We start from the raw sequence: 18,337 nt of genomic DNA, 5'->3' as shown, positions 1-18,337 counted from the left end.
GGCGCGTGACGGATCGTGGCCAATCGGAGGCAAAAGCGGGTTGTTCTAAAAAAAAAAAAAAAAAAAACAGTCACTTCCTGCTTCCGCCTGGGCTCCTCTTCCTGCCGCCGTTCGGAAGCTCCCGAGCCCCGCACCTCCCGCGTGCCGCGCCGCCGGATCCCCGCGCTGCCCGGAGCCTCGGTGGCGGCCGTCGGCCCCGCAGCCCGCTGCGCCTCCCCCGCGCCATGGCCGCGCCCGACCTGTCCACCAACCTCCAGGAGGAGGCCACCTGCGCCATCTGCCTCGACTACTTCACCGACCCGGTGATGACCGACTGCGGCCACAACTTCTGCCGCGAGTGCATCCGGCGCTGCTGGGGCCAGCCCGAGGGCCCGTACGCCTGCCCCGAGTGCCGCGAGCTGTCCCCGCAGAGGAACCTGCGGCCCAACCGCCCGCTCGCCAAGATGGCCGAGATGGCGCGGCGCCTGCACCCGCCGTCGCCCGTCCCGCAGGGCGTGTGCGCCGCGCACCGCGAGCCGCTGGCCGCCTTCTGCGGCGACGAGCTGCGCCTGCTGTGCGCCGCCTGCGAGCGCTCGGGGGAGCACTGGACGCACCGCGTGCGCCCGCTGCAGGACGCCGCCGACGACCTCAAGGTGCCCGGGCACGGCCAGTCTCGGGCCGGGGCGCAGAGCCGGGGGTGCAGCCTGTCCCTTGTCGAGGCTGGGGCAAGGGGCCCCGGGTCTGGGGGGTCTGACGGGGTTGCCTACCACGGTGAAGGCAAAGAGGTGAGGGTGGAAGGCCACGTCTGGGGTGGGGACCAGGTCGGTGTGGCCGTGCAGTGGCCGGGAAGGAGCCAGGATCCCAGGACCGTGGGACAGGACCTCAGAGGGGGCCGGCCCTAGAGGGGCTCCTGGCGGGGACTCTGTCTGAGCCCGGGAGGGATGTGGGCGGGACCAGACCTGCAGGGAAGCCAGGACTTAAGTCCTGGGCTAGTCCCAGGCTGGGAGGGACACAGTCGTTGCCTCCCTGATCCACCTCCAGGGCCGCTCGGATTTCTGGGTGGGGTATTGGGGGCTGCTGGTGCCGACTGACACAGCAGGGGTTAACCCGTCTTCAGTACCCTTGTGTTCCTGCTTAGAGTCCCATAAGGCCTCATGCTGAGGAACCTCGGGGCGCCTGACCCTCCCTCCCGCCACCTACTTTCCTCCCTGACCTGCTGCAGGTCTGCCCTTGAGCAGACGCAGCATCTTCCGAGCTTTTCCCACGGCTGCTTGGCGTTGTGCAGCGTGGTCAGTTGTGTGTGTCGGCGAAGAAGTATCAGATCGCAGTTTAGCTGATGGTAGAATCAGTACTCAGTGTGTCCCTGTCGCACAACAAACTTCTGGGACACTAGCATACGTTGGAACACGTCCGCACGTTGGGATTTTAGTGGGAAGGAGGTTTAGAGCCACATCTGGGCTAGTCCAGACACAGATTCCTAGGGTTTCCTTCTCACTTCGTCCGTGCAGGAACATGCACGCCTCAAACCCATCAGCCCAGCAGGTTTATACGCCCGACACCCGTCGCCCGTGCTGGTGCGGGAGGTGCCCAGAGGCTCCAGAGCCAGCCTGCTGACGTCTCGGGCGCTAGCACCCAGTCCTTTCTGTTGCAAAGGACGGAAAAAGACTCTCCACCCTGTTAGGTTCAGTGGCTGCGGGCTGCAAATTAAACTGGCGAAAGACAGATTAACGGGGAAGAAAGCATACAATTTTATTAATATTTTTAATTTAACATGAGCCAGAGCTTCACAGAAAAGAAGAGAACAAAACCCAAACAAAGCCCTAAGACTCTGCGGCTCATATATGTGCCATTTTAACAAAGTCCGTAAGTTGTGGAGAAGTGACTATTCGTAGGAAAGGGAGTTTGGGCTACTAAGGCCAATAAACTGGGAACGTAACTAGGAAATGTATGGGGGGAACTAAGAGGGGTAAGGTCTGTTTATGCAGATTTGTCTCTCTTGATTAGAGTACTGTCCCCCTCCTGGTAGAGGACAGGCACCTTAGTGGGGCATTAATGCCCTGCATTTAGGCAGATAACAGGAGGACAACCCTCTCCTATGTTGCTCACAATAACCCGTGTGTCGGGCTGGCACATCCTGTCCACCCTCGCTGTGTCGGGGCTGCTGAAGGTGAACGGTGGGGATGCCCAGCAAACCGCTGCACCCGCCCCAGTGAGTCTAGAAAGCTCAGTTCTGACCAGTCAGGGATGAACCAGACCTGGTCAGGCTACCCCAGGCGGTGAACAGGGATGTCCCAGTGAGGCCAGGAAAAAGAAAAGAGAAGACAGAGCCCTCAGTTCTCTCTGGGTCATGGGTCAGGTGGCACCAGGGACAGGGAGCAGCCGTCAGGGGCAGGGGTTGCCGGAGGATGGGAAGGACCCAGGCCTGCTCTGGGGCCCTCGGCGTCCGACCACGCCCAGCGTAGGAAGATTCCCATTCTGCCGCAGCAGGTACAGCTCATGGACCCAAAACTCAACTGTGCTTTGGTGCTTTGCTGCCTAGCGTGGCCTGTAAAACGCTGCTTGTTAGCTTCAGTGTCGAAAATCCAAATGTGGCGGAGAGAACAAGGCATTGGGGGAAAAGTTGAGAGGTTCCGGGCCAAGGGTGTTTCCGGTGGGGTAACAAGGGCCAGGCTTGAGTTTTCCGGAGGTGGCCTGGGGACAGGGACCCCGGTCTGGGGCTCTTGCTGTAGCCCACAGGAGAGCTGAGCCCGGGCAGGGACACTGAGGGAGCGAGACACAGCCTCAGTGCCCGGGCTGTGCCAGCCAGTCTGCCTCCACCTCGGGTCCAGGTGCTGAGCCACATGGACACCCTGGAGCCGGCAGTGGGTTGACACCCTGCCCCTGCCACCTGGGCAGACTGGGGGGACTCCCAGTGCCTCGGTTTGTCTAGAACATGGATGGAGATAATAGCCGAGCCTGCAGGTGGCTGGAGAAGCTGAGAGGTGTGGCCAGCAGGGCTTGGGGCTGACACCCGTCCTGTGGGGTTGACCCTTACAGGAGAACAACCCAGGCATAGGCTGTGGCGTCAGCTTGTCTGCAGGGTTCTCGCCATCTCCCTGGTACCCACGACGTGAGAAGCAGTCGCAGTGCGAATTCAGGACTGAGGAAGTGGCGTGCGACTGTGCCCGTCTCCGGGCTCAGTGCCGTGGAGTCGAGACTGGAGACGCGCAAGACGCTCAGGGCTGGGAGGAGAGACGGGTGACGGCAGCTGTCTTTGCCGTAACCCAGTACCGTGGTCTGGGCTTCTCGAAACACGGAAGTTCACTGCTCACAGCTCTGGGGGCTGGAAGTCCAAGGTCACGGCCTGGCAGCGTCTGTCCTGCAAGGTGCCGCACCCTGGTTCGTGGGTGGTGCCTTCTGGCTATGTCCTCACATGGCAGAAGGGGCGAGGGTCCCTCTGGGGTCCGTTTTATAAGACTAGTGATCCTGTTTATGGCGGCTCTACCCTCGTGACCTAGTCACCTCCCAGAGGGGCCACCTCCTCACACCGTCACCTTGGGGGTTGGGATGTCAACCTGTGGGTTTGGGGGACACAAACATTCAGGTCATAGTGCTGGGCTTGGAGAGGTCCTTCGGCCTGGGGGGGTGGTCACCATGTCCTGTTGCCTCCTGTGGAGGGAGCCTGGCCGGGCAGGGTGGCGACCGGAAGCCCCCGCGGTGGGTCACAGGCAGGCAGGGCTGGGTGGGGCGGGGGGTGAGAACTGGAAGAATGGCCGCACGGGGGGAAGGAAGCGTGTCGAAGCGTGTCGCTCACCGAATGGGGGGGAAGGGCGGGGCGTCAGCGTGGCCGAGAGAGCGGGTGCTGCCGGCAGCGGGGGGCATCATGTGTCCTTGTTCTCCAGACAGCGTCATCCCTGTGGAGGGACTTGGGACAGAGGCCACGTGCAAAAGGATGGACTTCTGTGACTGGGGCTCCGTGTCCCGCCTAGAGTGTCCCAGCGCCGGGCAGGGGGCTCATGGCTCTGTCTGGTCTCTGTCCCCCCACCCCCAGGCGAAGCTGGAGAAGTCGCTGGAGCACCTTCGGAAGCAAATGGAGGATGCGCTGCTGTTCCAAGCCCAGGCCGATGAGGCCTGCGCCTTGTGGCAGGCAGGTGCCGGGGCCCGGGGGGCGGGATGCTGGCTGTCCACACGCGCCCTCTGCACCCCGGGAACGAGGCGGGCGGTCGCGGCTGCAGGCTGGCCCCGCCGAGTCCAGGCCTGGGGATGTGAGAGGGGTGGTCCTTCCCCGCGTGACCCACCTGCCTGGCCAGGGGGCATCCGAGACGCAGGACGGGGAGACAGGGGTGCTGCGAGTGGGTGTGGGGAGGTTCTGCACCCCGAGTGCCCACCCTGGGACCCAGCATGCTTGGATGGCAGCCCCAGGGTGGATTTGGGATCTGGCCGGCCCTGAGGGTGGGTCTGGGGTCCAGCCAGTCCGGGCTGATAGATTTGGGGCCCAGGGGCTGGGCCTTAGCTGTCCCCCGTGGCGCCCGCAGAAGATGGTGGAGAGCCAGCGGCAGAACGTGCTGGGCGAGTTCGAGCGGCTGCGGCGCCTGCTGGGGGAGGAGGAGCGGCTGCTGCTGCAGCGGCTGGAGGAGGAGGAGCTGGAGGTGCTGCCGCGGCTGCGGGAGGGTGCGGCCCGGCTGGGCCAGCAGAGCGCCCACCTGGCCGAGCTCATCGCCGAGCTCGAGGGCCGCTGCCAGCTGCCGGCGCTGGGGCTGCTGCAGGTGAGCGGGCGGCCGGCGGGCTGAGGGCGCGAGGGGCGTCTGGAGGTCACCCGGGGCTCAGGCTGCGGGGCCCCACCCTGCCCGGCCCTGGCCTGTGTGTGACATGCCCAGTTGGCGGCTGTTCCACCACCTGAAACCCTCGTGTGCAGAAAAGGAAACTTTGTTTTCCTCCGTAGACCCAAGCAGGTGGCGTCTCTTGAGTGCTCACGTGAGGTGGCACCGTGCGCATTGTCCCATTTCCCCGGGTGCCCAGGCTGCGGCAGCACAGAGTGGGCACCGCGGGTGGGACGGAGGGTGCTGGGCTCTGGGGAAGCCTCCCACTGTCGCTGCTTCCCACGGCCCCTGGCTCACCCCCACCTGGCCCCCGGCAGGACGCCACACGTAGGGGACACAGGCTGAAGGTGTCTCTGTCATCCTTCTGTGGGGTCCCGCTGGTCTTTCTGCCCTACCCATACTGAGAAACCGCTCTCTGCCCAGTGCGGCGTAGACACAGGGACTCGGTGATGACAGGCAAGGGGGTTCCCTGGGCGGCTCCGGCTCCCACACAAGAGAGAGGCCACATGTGACCGAATACGGCCCCCAGTGGGTGGGGTGCCAGGCCCAGGCGGGGCCGGAGGGCTTCCCGAAGGAGGTGATGTGCCCGCCAGCCTCCAGAGCCCAGCAAGCACGCCAGGGAGCAGGAACAGGCTCCTGGCCACCGTGACCCTTGGAGTTGGGCCGAGCTGCCAACTGGTTTTGAGCCTGAGAAACGGGAAGGGCACTTGGTGGGGGGAGGAGGAGGGTGGGGAGGGAGTGATGTCGGAAAAGCCAGGAAGGGTTTAGGAGGAGGAACCACTGACCCAGAAACGGGGACCCACCTGCAGGGTCTGCATGAAGATGTGATTTGGGGTCTCAGCGGAGATGTTGCCGGCGGGGGTGGGAGGTGATCTCAGGCTCCTGCCTGCATTTCACACGACCCAGCGGCCGCCTGCCTGCGCCTCTGCCGAGCGGGCAGGTCCACCTGCCTTGCTCACACCTGGCTTTGTGTGCCCCAGCCCCTCTGCGTGTCTCTTCCCCGACCTGCGCTGCTCCCCCATGTCTGCCAGGGAATTCTCCCCAGGCTTCACAACCCTGCCGAGAGTCCCCGTATTTGGTGGGGATTTTTGAGGCCTAGCGTGTCCCATTGCCCCTCCGTCCCCAGACAGCGTTAACCGTGTGTGCCCATGAACACCTTCCGTGCCATATCTCCTGCCTCTGGGGAGCACCTGTGTCCAGGGTTGTGTCTCATGGCTCTGTCCCCCAGCTCAGCGGCTGGTGCAGAGCGGCTTAGGACAGGCGGGTGTGGGAGTCATTTGCTGGCCAGTGTAGGTTGCTGGGTCCCGGCTATGCGCAGAAGAATGTTCTAAGGGATAAGAAAAATCAAAGGGGGAACAACAGGTTAGCAGGGGTCTGTGCAAAGTGCCCCACACGGTGGCTTGAACCACAGATGTTTCCATTTGCCACCTGGGGCCCCGGTGCCCAAGAGGGAGGGGCCAGGGCGGCCCCCAGGGCTGGGCGGCAGGTGTGGAAGCTGAGTGCCGTGTTTCTCTCCCCCCACAGGACATCAAGGACCCCCTGCGCAGGTAAAAGCCCTTGGGTGGGTAGGCGGGGCGTGGGGTGGGCTCCCAGCGCGGCTGCAGGGGTGATGCCTGCGCTGTCCCCTCTAGGATTCAGGACGTGAAGCTGCAGCCGCCGGAGGTGGTGCCCATGGAGCTGAGGACCGTGTGCAGAGTCCCAGGGCTGGTGGAGACCCTGCGGAGGTTTCGAGGTGGGTGCGGACGCTCAGATGGAGCGATGACCCCGGGAAGGGACCCGCCAGGGACCCCAGGCAGCCAGTGGCATGTTCTGTGCCCTGTGCCCGCTGGCTCCAGACTCCCAGTGTCAGGGCAGTGGATCTTTGGGAAAACATCCTCTGCTCATATTTCCGACACCAGTTGGGTGTCCAGGGATTCCGTTTAGTTCTTTTTTTGGGGGGAACAGTCTCGCTTTGTCGCCCCAGGTGGAATGCAGTGACGCAGTCACAGCTCAAGGCAGCCTCAAACTTCTGGGCTCAGGCGATCCTCCCGCCTCGGCCCCACAAAGTACTGGGAGTACAGGCGTGCACCACCACGCCCAGCCTCAGTGCAGTTGTGACACCTGCCACCCAGAGCTAGCACAGACCCCACAGATTAGGGGTTCGATCAGATGCCATTCGCTGCTTCCCGGGGCAGCTGGCACTCCTGTCCAGCCGGCTATAAACTGGGACTTCCCATGAGCCCTCCTCAGCTTCAGTGATTTGCTAAGCAGCTCCCAGAGCTCAGGGAAGCACGTAACTTACTGTGACCAGTTTATCACAAAGGAGGCAAGCCAGGGCTGGGTGTGGTGGCATGCACCGGTAGTCCTGGCACGTTGGGAGGCCGAGGCGGGGGAGATTGCTTGACCCCAGGAGTTCAAGGCTGCACTGCAGCCTGGGTGACAGTGAGATCCTGTCCCTAAAAAAGCAAAATAAAAACTAAATAAAGGCTAGAACTCAGGAACAGGTGAATGGAAGAGACGCAGGTCCGAGTACGGAGAGGAGCGTGGGTCTCCAGTGTGCGCACCATCTGGAAGCTCCCCCGAACCCGTCAGGATTGAAAGAAAGAAAGAAGTAGAAAGCAAAACCAGTGTTTCCTCCTGTCACCTGAAGGTGAAACATGGAGCGATTTCTAGAACGTTCTGAATTGCAGCTAGGAGTGGTTAGGTGATGTTTTGGGGGGACGGGGAAGCAGTCCGTGTTGGGCGTGAGGGTGGACGAGCCTCTCAGGTGGGGGGGAGTCCACCAATGGGGCCCAGGTGGGCAGGTGGCCGCTGTGCCCGGGTGACCTCTTGGGCCTCTGTCTGCAGGGGACGTGACCCTGGACCCGGATACCGCCAACCCCGAGCTGGTCCTGTCCGAGGACCGGCGGAGCGTGCAGCGGGGCGACCTGCGCCAGGCCCTGCCCGACACCCCCGAGCGCTTCGACCCCGGGCCCTGCGTGCTGGGCCAGGAGCGCTTCAGCTCGGGCCGCCACTACTGGGAGGTGGAGGTCGGGGACCGCAGCAGCTGGGCGCTGGGCGTGTGCAGGGACGATGTCAACAGGAAGGAGAAGGGCGAGCTGTCGGCCGGCAACGGCTTCTGGATCCTGGTCTTCCTGGGGAGCTACTACAACTGCCCCGAGCGGGCCTTCGCGCCGCTGCGGGACCCTCCGAGGCGCGTGGGCATCTTTCTGGACTACGAGGCGGGACACCTGTCCTTCTACAGTGCCACTGATGGGTCGCTGCTCTTCATCTTCCCCGAGACCCCCTTCTCGGGGACACTGCGACCCCTCTTCTCGCCCCTGTCCAGCGGCCCCATCCCTATGACCATCTGCCGGCCCAAAGCGGGGCCCGGGGACGCCCTGGCGCCCCTGTGACTGGGACCCCACTGGAGGAGTCCCTTCGCTGCTCTGGCCCTCCTGGCTTCTGGCCGTTCGGCCACTTGGAGGACCTGGGAGGAGGGAGCGTGTCCTTTGAGCCACGGAAGGACCTCGCGGTTCCTTCCTGCCCGTGCGTGGGAAACCCGCGTGCCAGCGCTCTGGGGAACTGGGCAGGGGGGCTCTGTGCCCCCTCCAAGCCGCCGGGTGCCACTTGGCACCAACCACAGCCCCCAGCCCTGTGGCCTCAGTGGCTCCAGCGTCTGGTTGCCGGAGCTTGCAGGGCCCCCAGACCCAGGCGGGAGCCGGGCTGCATTGTCCCGGCCACAGCCTGGTCGGGCCCCGGGAGTCTCGTGTGTCCACCTCTGTCAAGATGCTGGGACAGTCTCTTGTGCCAGGAGGGCTGGGAAGAGCCAGCACCACTCTGGATGTGGTCACTTCAGAAGAACGAGGAGACAGCCGTCAGTCCTGCGGAGGGAACTATGTGTACAAGTCCCTGGATAGAGGGGCTTCCAGAAATCGCCCCCCTGTGCGGAGATTTGGATTAGGCAGGTCCATGGGGCCCAGAGGTCAGTGTAGGGCTCAGAAATGACCCTCAAGTCACTGTCGTGTTTCTGAAGCCTTTTCTGAGCGTGTCACTGGCTGGTTTTGCCCTTGCAAAGCCTCCGTGCTGTCCTTGGTGGTCATCCCTGGGAACCCAGGCTCTTGCCCCCCCAGAGGCTGTGCACCCTCCCGGGAGCCGGTGTGCACCGCCGGCCAACTGCCTCGCCGTCCGCGTGCCCACGGCAGGAGCAGGGGTTCCCGAGAGCCCAAAGCGTACGGGATCCAGGAGTTGGTGCTGGTGTTGAGGTTCGGGGTTTCTTTGCTCTTCTCGAGAAGTTCCCGTCTTTGTACCCATCTTATTTATTGGACGGACGGCGTTCCCACGGTGAGCGAACTTCAGCCATTGTCTGCGATCCTGCCGTCCGCTGCTCCCCCCGGTGGCAGGTGCTCCGATGCACCAGGCTGGAGGGGCGGCCGCCGTCCACACTGGAGCGGCGGGGACCTGCTGGCTGTGTCCTGTGCTCAGATATGTATCCATTCCATTTAGCTGCCAAAGGGATTATTTGTCCAGATAACCTAATAAACACTTCCAGTGTCCATTATGTTTAATGAGTGCTTTGTCCTGTGGATGCTCTTTATTTAACCATTCTCGCACTGTACTTCTCTGGGGGCCAGGGCGGGTGTTGACGTGTCGTACAGCCTTGAACAAACTCAGTTACTTGGAATGATGGGTGCAGGGAGAATATTTTCTCTGTTGAACGCTGGCGTTTTTCTGGCGGGGTGAGGACTGCGCAGCCTGTTCCCCAGCGCTGTGCCCCGGGGGTCCCTTCCTGCTGAGGACTGCGACTGCGCGTCTGTGCCTGCCTGGAGTGGGACGGCCAGCTGGGGGCTTCTGAGATGGCCCCTGGTCACCAGCGGGCAGCCTCATGGGTGAGACCACAGATGTGCACCCAGCTGCCCCCAGGACACCGGCACGGCGCTGGCTGCGGCTTCAGCAAAGCCGGAGGGCGAGAAGCAGCAGAGCTCACGGCTCCCGACGCCAGCGCACCCTGAAGTCCGCTTCCCAGGTGTGTCACCGCCACATACCGCCGCCCTGCAGGTGCAGAGACGGCACGAACACGCAGCGCCCGGGCCAGGGAGCCGGTATCTCGGGAACAGTGGCAGTGAGAACCTAAGTGTTCGTGCCGGCAGTGGGGAGCCTCCCTGTGCAGCTTGCAAATGACTGAACATTAGGCCCCCCCTAAAAAATTCATCTGTTGAAATCCTCCCAAGTTGATGCTGTCGGTAGGTGGGGCTTTGGGGATGTAGTTAGGTCGTAACGGTGGTGCCTTCAGGAATGGGGTTAGTGCCTTTAGAAGTGGGACCCCGAGAGCTCCCTCGCCCTCTCTCCACCGTGGAGGCCACAGTGAAAGCCCAGAGCGGTGCCCTCCTGTGCTGGCACCCGATCCCACACTTGCAGCCTCCAGCAATCTGCGTCCTGTGTAAGCCCCGCGGCCTGCGGTGCTGCACTGGAGCAGCGTGAGGAGCATCTGAGGAGCCCCTGCAGGACAGCGAGTGACAGCCAGGTACGACACCAGCGAGGGCTGGGGCCCTGCAGCACGGGCGGCCTTTCCGGCCCCTAGAAGTAACTGAGTGGCCCACTGAGTGCTTGATGTGCCAGCAGCCCCCGCCCCAGGGAGGTTCAGCTTTCTTTCCGGAGTGGCCCCTGGTGCCCACCGCCCACCCCGCGCCCTCCCCGCCCTGAGGCCCGGAGCCCCAGGCCCTCGCTGCGCCAGCCACCCCCGGGCACCAGCTGAGACTTGTCCCACCTCGCCTGAAGCCTGTTGCTCTTGGGAAGAAGATGACACTAAGTCAGTTTTTATGACCAGGCAAGAGCAAATCAGGATGCATCAAAACATCTTGCTGAGCCATCACCTGTGTGGATTGGTGACGTTTGTAGCGATGACTCCCTCTCTCTCTCTCTTTCCCGTCTGTCTCTCCCGGTCTTCCCAGGCGCACACTGTGTGTCCTCCTCTCCATTCAGGTGAGCACACTTCCCAGTGCCTGGTTTCCCAGGCCGGCACCCTCTTCCCGCCTGTGTTTGCACCCTCCCGCGGGGTGGCAGCCCTGCGCCCACCCACCTGCCAAAGGTCACTCGCGCTCACCCACACAGGAACTGAGTGGGTGACAGGGCAGGGCCTCTCCACCAGCACCACCTGCCCCCTGAGTGTGCCCCAGGCTGTCCCCGCTCCTGGATGGCCTCGTTCAAATTCACCTTGAATTCTCTCTTCTGTCCCTTCTTCTCGTGGTTCTTGAACATGCCATCGTGTGGCAGCCTGCCCGCTCGCAGGGTGTCTTTCCTCAACATGTCCTGGCTGTGCCATGGGACATTGTCCATTCTCTGCCCTGAGCTGTCACCAGGGACTTGTTCTTCACAACGTGGCTGTTTAGGGGTGTCCTCGTGGTGGAGTGAGGCTGCTCTGGAGTGGGCACGGGGTGACTCTTGTCCGGGCACAGAGGCGATCCCAGCACCTGCAGAGCACCGGCCTCTCCCCAAGAGCCCCGCGGAGAAAAGGGCCACCAAGTCCCTTCTGCTGCTGGAGAGTCTCTCTGTGGTCGTGTGCGGGTGGACTTCATCTCCTCCTCGTCCTCCACCCTGCTGTGGACCAGCGACCCGGTCATCTGACCGCCAGAGGCTTCAGGTCAAGGGCAAGTCCACGGTCAGTCCTTTGGCATTCACTGGGGGGATGCACAGAGATCCAGGGTTTTGCAAAGTATCTTGGGGAGGAAACATTCATTTCTAACAGATCAGGTCTGGTGTTTGTTTTAAATGGAGTCTTCTTGGTATCAGAGAAGTTATTGGTGCCACCCCGCACGGCCATCTGCCTCAGCACAGGACATCCGGGGGTCGCTTTTGCCGATATCCCCGTCGTATTCATTTTCCTGTGTGGCTTGTGTCTTCCTCACTATTCCTGGGGGCTCCTCGGTCCCTCACTGTCATTCTCCTGGAATTCTAACTCTTTGCATTCTTGTAACTAACTGTGCATCCTCACCTGGTTCCCTGGTGGCTGCGTTCAAGTCCTACTTTTTTTTCTTTTTCTTTTCTTTTCTTTTTTTTTTTTTTTTTGCTGTTCTGAAGAAATTTACTTTTGATGAATCACTGAATTGTTGTCACACTTTAATACACATTCAAAAATAATTTTTTTTTACCTTTTGGAATATTTATTAATTTTAGAGATGGGGGTGTCACTCTGTCACCCAAGCTGGAGTGCAGTGGCATGGTCATACTCATAGTTCATAGGTCACAGCTCACTGCAGCCTTGAACTCCTGGGCTCAAGTGATCTTCCCATCTCAGCCTCCAGAGCAGCTGGGACTACAGGCACACACCACCAGTCCCAGCTATTTTTAAAAAAGTTTTTGTAGAGATGGGGTCTTGCTATGTTGTTCAGGCTGATCTCGAACTTCCACTAACAAGTGATCCTCCCACCTTGGCCTCCCAAAGTGCTGGGATTACAGGTGTGAGCCTCTTCCCCCAGACATAAACAAGATTCTTGAGACCTACTCATCAGAGCCAAAACTTACTGTTTCCTGGTAGTAATTAGAAATAATAAAATAGATGCTCTATAATTTATTCTATTATTCCACCATTAACAAGCATTCAGGCTGTGTGGTGTATACATTGCTCTGTGTGTGTGTGTGTGTGTGTGTGTGTGTGTGTGTGTGTTGCAGCTTTACTGAAAGCTCATCGAGGTATGACAAACTGCAGATATTGGAAGTGTATTCAATGACATTTGACACATGGACACACCCATGAAACATCAGAGTAAGATAATAAACACGTCCGTCGCCCCTAAGAGTTTCCTTTGGTCCCGCCCCGTTGCACACCCCTCCCCCTAGGCAACCACTGATCTATCATTTTCTAGAATTCTATCTAAATGGAATCATGCCATGTGTGTTTGTTTTCCTCTGTCTGCTTTTCGTTCATGCAGTATAATTATTTTGAGAATCATTCATGTTGTGATATATATCAATACTTAATTTATATTGTTGCATAGTTCCCATTTTAAATTTTTAAAAGCGTTTAATTGATACACAATGATTCTACATAGTTGTCAGGTACATGTGATGCTTTGATACATCTGTACAAGTGTAGTGATCAAAGCAGGGTAACTGGGGTACCCATCACCCCAAACATTTATCATTTCTTTGTGTTGGGAACATTCAAATTCCTCTCTGCTAGCTATTTTGAAATATGCAATAAATTGTTGTTAACTACAGTCACCCTACTGTGCTGTAGAACACTAGAGCTTCCTCCTCCATCTGACTGGGTATTTTTATACCCATTAACCATCCCCTCCTCCCTGCTAACCTTGCCGGCCTCGGCAGCCACCGTTCCGCTCTGTCTCCGTGAGGTCTACCTTTTTAGCTCCCATGTATGAGTGAGGACGTGTCGTGTTTAACTTTTTGTGCCTGGCTTATTCTACTTAACACGGTGTCCTCCAGACTCATCCATGACGGTTCAAATGGCAGGATCTCGCTCTTTTTATGGCTGAACAGTGTCCCGCTGTGTATCTGCATTTCTTTATCGGCTCACCCACGGGTGGCACTCCGGCTGCTTCCGCGTCTTGGCCGTTGTGAATAGGGCTGAGTAAGCATGGAGTGCAGTTCTCTCTTCAACACACTGATTTCCTTTTTTTTGGATAAACGCCGAGTAGTAGGTTTTCTGAATCATATGGTAGTTCTACTTTTAATTTTTTGAGGGACCTCCATACTGTTTTCCGTGATGGGTGTACTAGCTTACATTCCCACCCACGGTTTATAAGGGTTCCCATTTCTCCACATCCATGCCAGCATTTTTGTTTTGTTTTGCTTTTGTCTTTTTGAAAATAGCCATTTTGACTGGAGGGGGATGATATCTCTTGTGGTTTTGATTTGCATTTCCCTGATAATTAGTGATGTTGAGCATCTTTTCATATAACTGCCGGCCGTTTGCATGCCTTCTTTTGAGAAATGTCTGTTCAGATTATTTGCCCATTTTTAATCAGATTTATTTGTCTGTTGAGTTGTTTGAGTGTCTTATATTAATATATTGTGGCTATTAACCCCTTGTCAGATGCATAGTTGGCAAATATTTTCTCCCATTCTATAGGTTTTGTCTTCACTCTGTTGGCTGTTTCCTTTGCTGTGCAGAAGCTTCGGTTTGATGTGATCCCATTTGTCTATTTTTGCTTTTGTTGGCTGTGATTTTGAGATCTTACCCCAAAAATCTTTGCCCAGACCAATGTCCTGCCTATTTCTTTTTTATTATTCACATTTTAACCAAATGATTTCTCTTTAAGGATTTCTTTTCCTTTGTCTTGCTTGGGATACAATATTTTTTATGAATCTGAGGATTATTTTATTTTTCACCTTTAGAAAATTTATAATTTATATAACAATTTATAATTGTTTCATTCAGAATTGCTTTTTTTCAATCTCTTCTCGTCCACCTGTTCTGTCCGTCTGCCTGTTCTGTCCGTCTGTCCATCTTATCGCTCCTGTAGACATTTCTATCGTCTGTCAATCATCTACCTATTCATGTACCTATATCTTCATCTCTCTCTTGATCTATCTGTATCTATTTATCCATCTCTATGTCTACATCTAAGTGTGTCATTTCTGTTGTCCACCTACCAATCTGTCACCTGCATCTATCTGTCACTCTGTCTCTTCTGCGTCTTTCTGTTTATTCTGTCTGTCCTGTCTTTCTACCTCCATCCCTGTCTTCTCTGTCCGTGTCTGTGTACTGCTGTCTGTCACCTGTCCCCATTGCTACCCATATGTGTATCTTTTCTGTTTGTGTAAATTTGTGGGCTACATGAGAAGTTTTGTTCTGTGTGTATAACGTGTAGCAGTCAGGTCAGGGCGTTCAGGGTGTGTGTCAGCCAAACGTGGTGTCCTGTTGCTGAGTGTGGTCACCCTGCTCTGCGGCCAGACGTTGCCTTTGTTCCTGTATCCGGCGTGCTCGTGCCCTCAGCCCACTTCTCTTCATGCTCCTCCACCCCGTGCCTCGCCCTCCCCGACCCTGTCATCTCTCCACTCTCCACCTCCACGTGTCCAAATGTTTTAGCTCCCACATGTAAGTGAGGACACGCGACACCTGTATTCCTGTGCCTGGCGCTTTCCACTCACCTTGGCGGCCTCCAGATCTATCCACGCTGCCGCGAAGGTCGTGATTTCATTCTTTTATGGCAGAATAGTAGCCCCTTGCGTACACGCCACTCACCTGCTGACGGGCACAGGCTGAGGCCGCATCTCTGCCACTGTGACCCGTGCTGCCGTGAACAGGTGAGCACAGGTATCCCCTTGATAGAGTGGCTTCCTTTCCTTTGCATAGGTTCCCGGGAGTGGGATCGCTGGAGCAAATTCTGTTCTAGTCTTAGTTTGCTGAAAACTCTCCGCACCATTTCCCCCAGGGGCTGTGACTAGTTCACGTTCCCACCGGCGGTGGCCCTGCAAGCTTCCTTTTCTCCGCATCCTCACCGACATGTTATTTTTTGTCTTTTTAGTAATAGCCATTCTGACTTGTCCATATCTTGTCTGTTTATGTCTCTATTTATCTGTCTTCCGTCCACATCTGTGTATGTCTGTCTTTTCTGCCACATGTGTCACATCTCACATGTCTGTGTCCTCGCTGTCCCATCTGTGTCCCCCGCATCCACCCGTCATCTCTACATTAACCCAGCTCTGTCTCCGTCTCCGTCTACCCTGTATATCATATCCACAGACACCTGCCGGTCTGTCTTGTCCCCCAGCCCAGCGGCCGGGGACCCGGGATCCCCACTGCAGCACGCAAGGTCGCAGGAGAAAGCCTGAGCGTTTGTGCTCCAATGCCGTTTGTCTCTGAGCTACCACATGGCAGCAGTTTGCACAGTGAGATCAAATGAAAACTTGAGTTTTTATTCAGCGTTCCATGTTCTGCAGGAATCGCATCCCCGTGTTAGCAAAGGAAACCTGAATATGACCAGAATAAATGATTTTCCCTAACTTTGGCCTAAGAATTCCTAGAGTTGGGGGAATAAAGGAACATCTGCTTCGGCCAGTTACTAATGTCATTTCTTTCATTGGCAGTTACAAATGTCATTTTACGGTGACTAGAAAACGTGGCCTGTGTGGTCTGTCTCTGATGTGAGAGGAGCTGGGCCCAAGGCCTGGTCATTTTTGTGGCCTCGGGGCGTTGGAAAACAGTAGGACTCCGTCATTTGCTGGCTGCAAAATACTACCTCTCTCTCTTCCTAACACACAAATGTTTCCAGTGACATTATCAGTAGTTCCACAAATTGATTTATTTTTATATATCTGATCTATCGATTTCCAAACACAGTATATTAAAACTTCCTACTATGATTACCAATTTTGCCTTTGATTCCCATAATTTTCTGTGTCCTAGATACCACGCTATGATGTGTTAAGATACTATGAGTAGTTTGCTTACACTAACACCCAAAGCATGTGAGGTGCCATAGGTGGTAAAGTTTATGTTATGTGTATTTTACCACCACCAAAAATTGTTAAGGCTAGGCGCGGTGGCTCACGCCTGTAACCCTAGCACTCTGGGAGGCCGAGGCAGGAGGATCGCTCGAGGTCAGGAGTTCGAGACCAGCCTGAGCAAGAGTGAGACCCCGTCTTTACCAAAAATAGAAAAATTAGCCAGGTGTGGTGGTGCCCACCTGTAGTCCCACCCACTCGGGAGGCTGAGGCAGGAGGGCCGCTTGAGCCCAGGAGGTGGGGGTTACAGTGAGCTATGATGATACCACTGCCCTCTACCCAGGGTGACAGAGTGAGACTCTGTCTCAAAAAAAAAAAAAAAAATTGTTTTAACAACTTTTGGTCCGTGAAAGACCCTGTCAAGAGGATAGGCTGCAAAGCGTGAGAAAATACTAGTAAGGCACAAATCCGGCAGCCGGCTGGTCGCCAGAACACACAGAGCTCTCCACACTCAACAGCGAGTGAACAAACCATCTGCTTAGGACACGAGCAAAAGTCACGGACAGACGTTTCACCCAAGAGGATGTGCAGACAACAAATGGAACGATGACACCACAAGGCCACTGCATTCCTGGGCTTTTATCCCAGAGGAATGACGACTTACAGCCACACACAACCTGTGCAGGGATGTTTACAGCAGCTTCATTTGTAATGGCCCCAAATTGGGACAACGCAGAGCCCTTCAGTGGATAAACGGTTAAACTGCGGCGCATTTGTGCCATGCAGTAAAAAGGAATGAACTACTGACACATTCGACTGTATTTGTGAATCCTCAGAGAATGATATCGGGCCAAAAAAATAAAAATAAAAGATGCTAATCTCTAAAGGTGACATATGGAATTATTCCATTCATAAGACATTCTTAAAATGGCAAAATTACACAAATGCAGAACAGATTTGTGGGTGTGGTAGATCGCAGGGCTAAGGTTGGGGAAGTGGGTGTAGCTATTAAAGGGTGGCTGGAGGGATGCTTTGGAGCTGGAAGTATTCTGTCTGGACCGCGTGAATGTCAATGTCCTGGCCATCATCGGGTCTACAGTTTTGTGAGACGTCAGTGCTGGGGCTCGGAACACAGCTCCTTGGCATGCTGAGTATTTTAGGCCAAAAGAAATTGAGAAGGTCACTCCCTGACCTTCTCCCACCTTTCTCCCCTGGAGGAAGCCGTAAGAGAATCCTCTGACCTACCTCCCGAAAAGTAGGTCCTAAGACCTTCGTTCCGGAAGGTTCCTGCCCTATACCCAGAGGCCAGGAAGAATCTGCATGAACAGGCTTGGCCACGTTGCTCCCAGCTCCAGGGCATGAAGTCGTATCTCTGCCCAATAGCACTCGTGCACAACTGTCCATGCTCCGCCACACGTGAGCATGAAAGTGGGCAGTCCTCCCTCGCTCTGGGTCTTCCTTTCTGAAGTTTCCCATGCCCTGTCAAACGTCTATTAACTGGATGTGTTACACTTGTCTCCTGTTAGCCTGCCTTTGTTTTCGGGGTGTCGGCCGTGAACCCTGCAGGGGGCGAGGAAAAGATGTTACTTCCCACCCCGTCAGTGTCGTGGGAAAATGAACATGCCGTGCGTGGGCCACGGGCGCTGGGCTGCGCGGCGCTGAGCTGACTCTCGCGAGACAGCAAAGCAGGAGGGAGGTAAGATCAGTGTGGGGGGCACAGGGGGGCTGAGGGGGGTCAGGGCAATTTTGAGGATGTTTGGGTCATAATTCAACGCGTCCTGGGTTCAGCTAGATTCAAGGGGAGGCATCGGGAGTTGGACACAGCCGGCTGGAGCCACCAGCCTGGAACAGTCACTGGGTCCCTGAAATGGGCTGAGAACCCAGAGGGCGGAGACTGCCGTCCACACCCCCCAGCCGGAGCCCCCCAGGAACGCAGCGGGGGTCCGGCAAGTAGGGCTTATTTCTGGTGACAGCAAAGGAAAACTCACCCCTTCAACACATGCCCCCCGGGAACCCTGGGGTGGCCCAGTAACCAACTAGGGGACTTGGGCTCTGTTCGGGTGGTTTGAGGGAACGTTTACGGGAACGGGGATTCGCTCCGGGTTGGGTGCTGTCGGAGAGCGGAAACGATTCCCTGATGCCGTGTCCACAGTCCTGGCTCATTTTAGCCAAGAAGAGGAGGTGTTTGGCCGGGT

General features: G+C 56.9%; 1 protein-coding gene across 1 annotated transcript; it reads left to right on the top strand.

Annotated features, from left to right (window-relative positions):
* The first annotated feature begins 119 nt into the window (after positions 1 to 119).
* Positions 120 to 9,292, top strand: TRIM11 (tripartite motif containing 11). Its single transcript, XM_045567464.1, has 6 exons — positions 120 to 632; positions 4,010 to 4,105; positions 4,494 to 4,724; positions 6,303 to 6,325; positions 6,410 to 6,510; positions 7,605 to 9,292. Exons 1-6 carry the CDS (start codon positions 225 to 227, stop codon positions 8,150 to 8,152), a joined length of 1,407 nt encoding a protein of 468 aa, XP_045423420.1. The 5' UTR covers positions 120 to 224; the 3' UTR covers positions 8,153 to 9,292.
* The last annotated feature ends 9,045 nt before the right edge of the window (positions 9,293 to 18,337 follow it).

Source organism: Lemur catta, chromosome 13 (assembly GCF_020740605.2).
Source record: "Lemur catta isolate mLemCat1 chromosome 13, mLemCat1.pri, whole genome shotgun sequence".
Classification (NCBI taxonomy): Eukaryota; Metazoa; Chordata; class Mammalia; order Primates; family Lemuridae; genus Lemur; species Lemur catta.
Note: the sequence above shows the minus strand (reverse complement) of the source record. Positions and strands in the feature narration are given on the sequence as shown.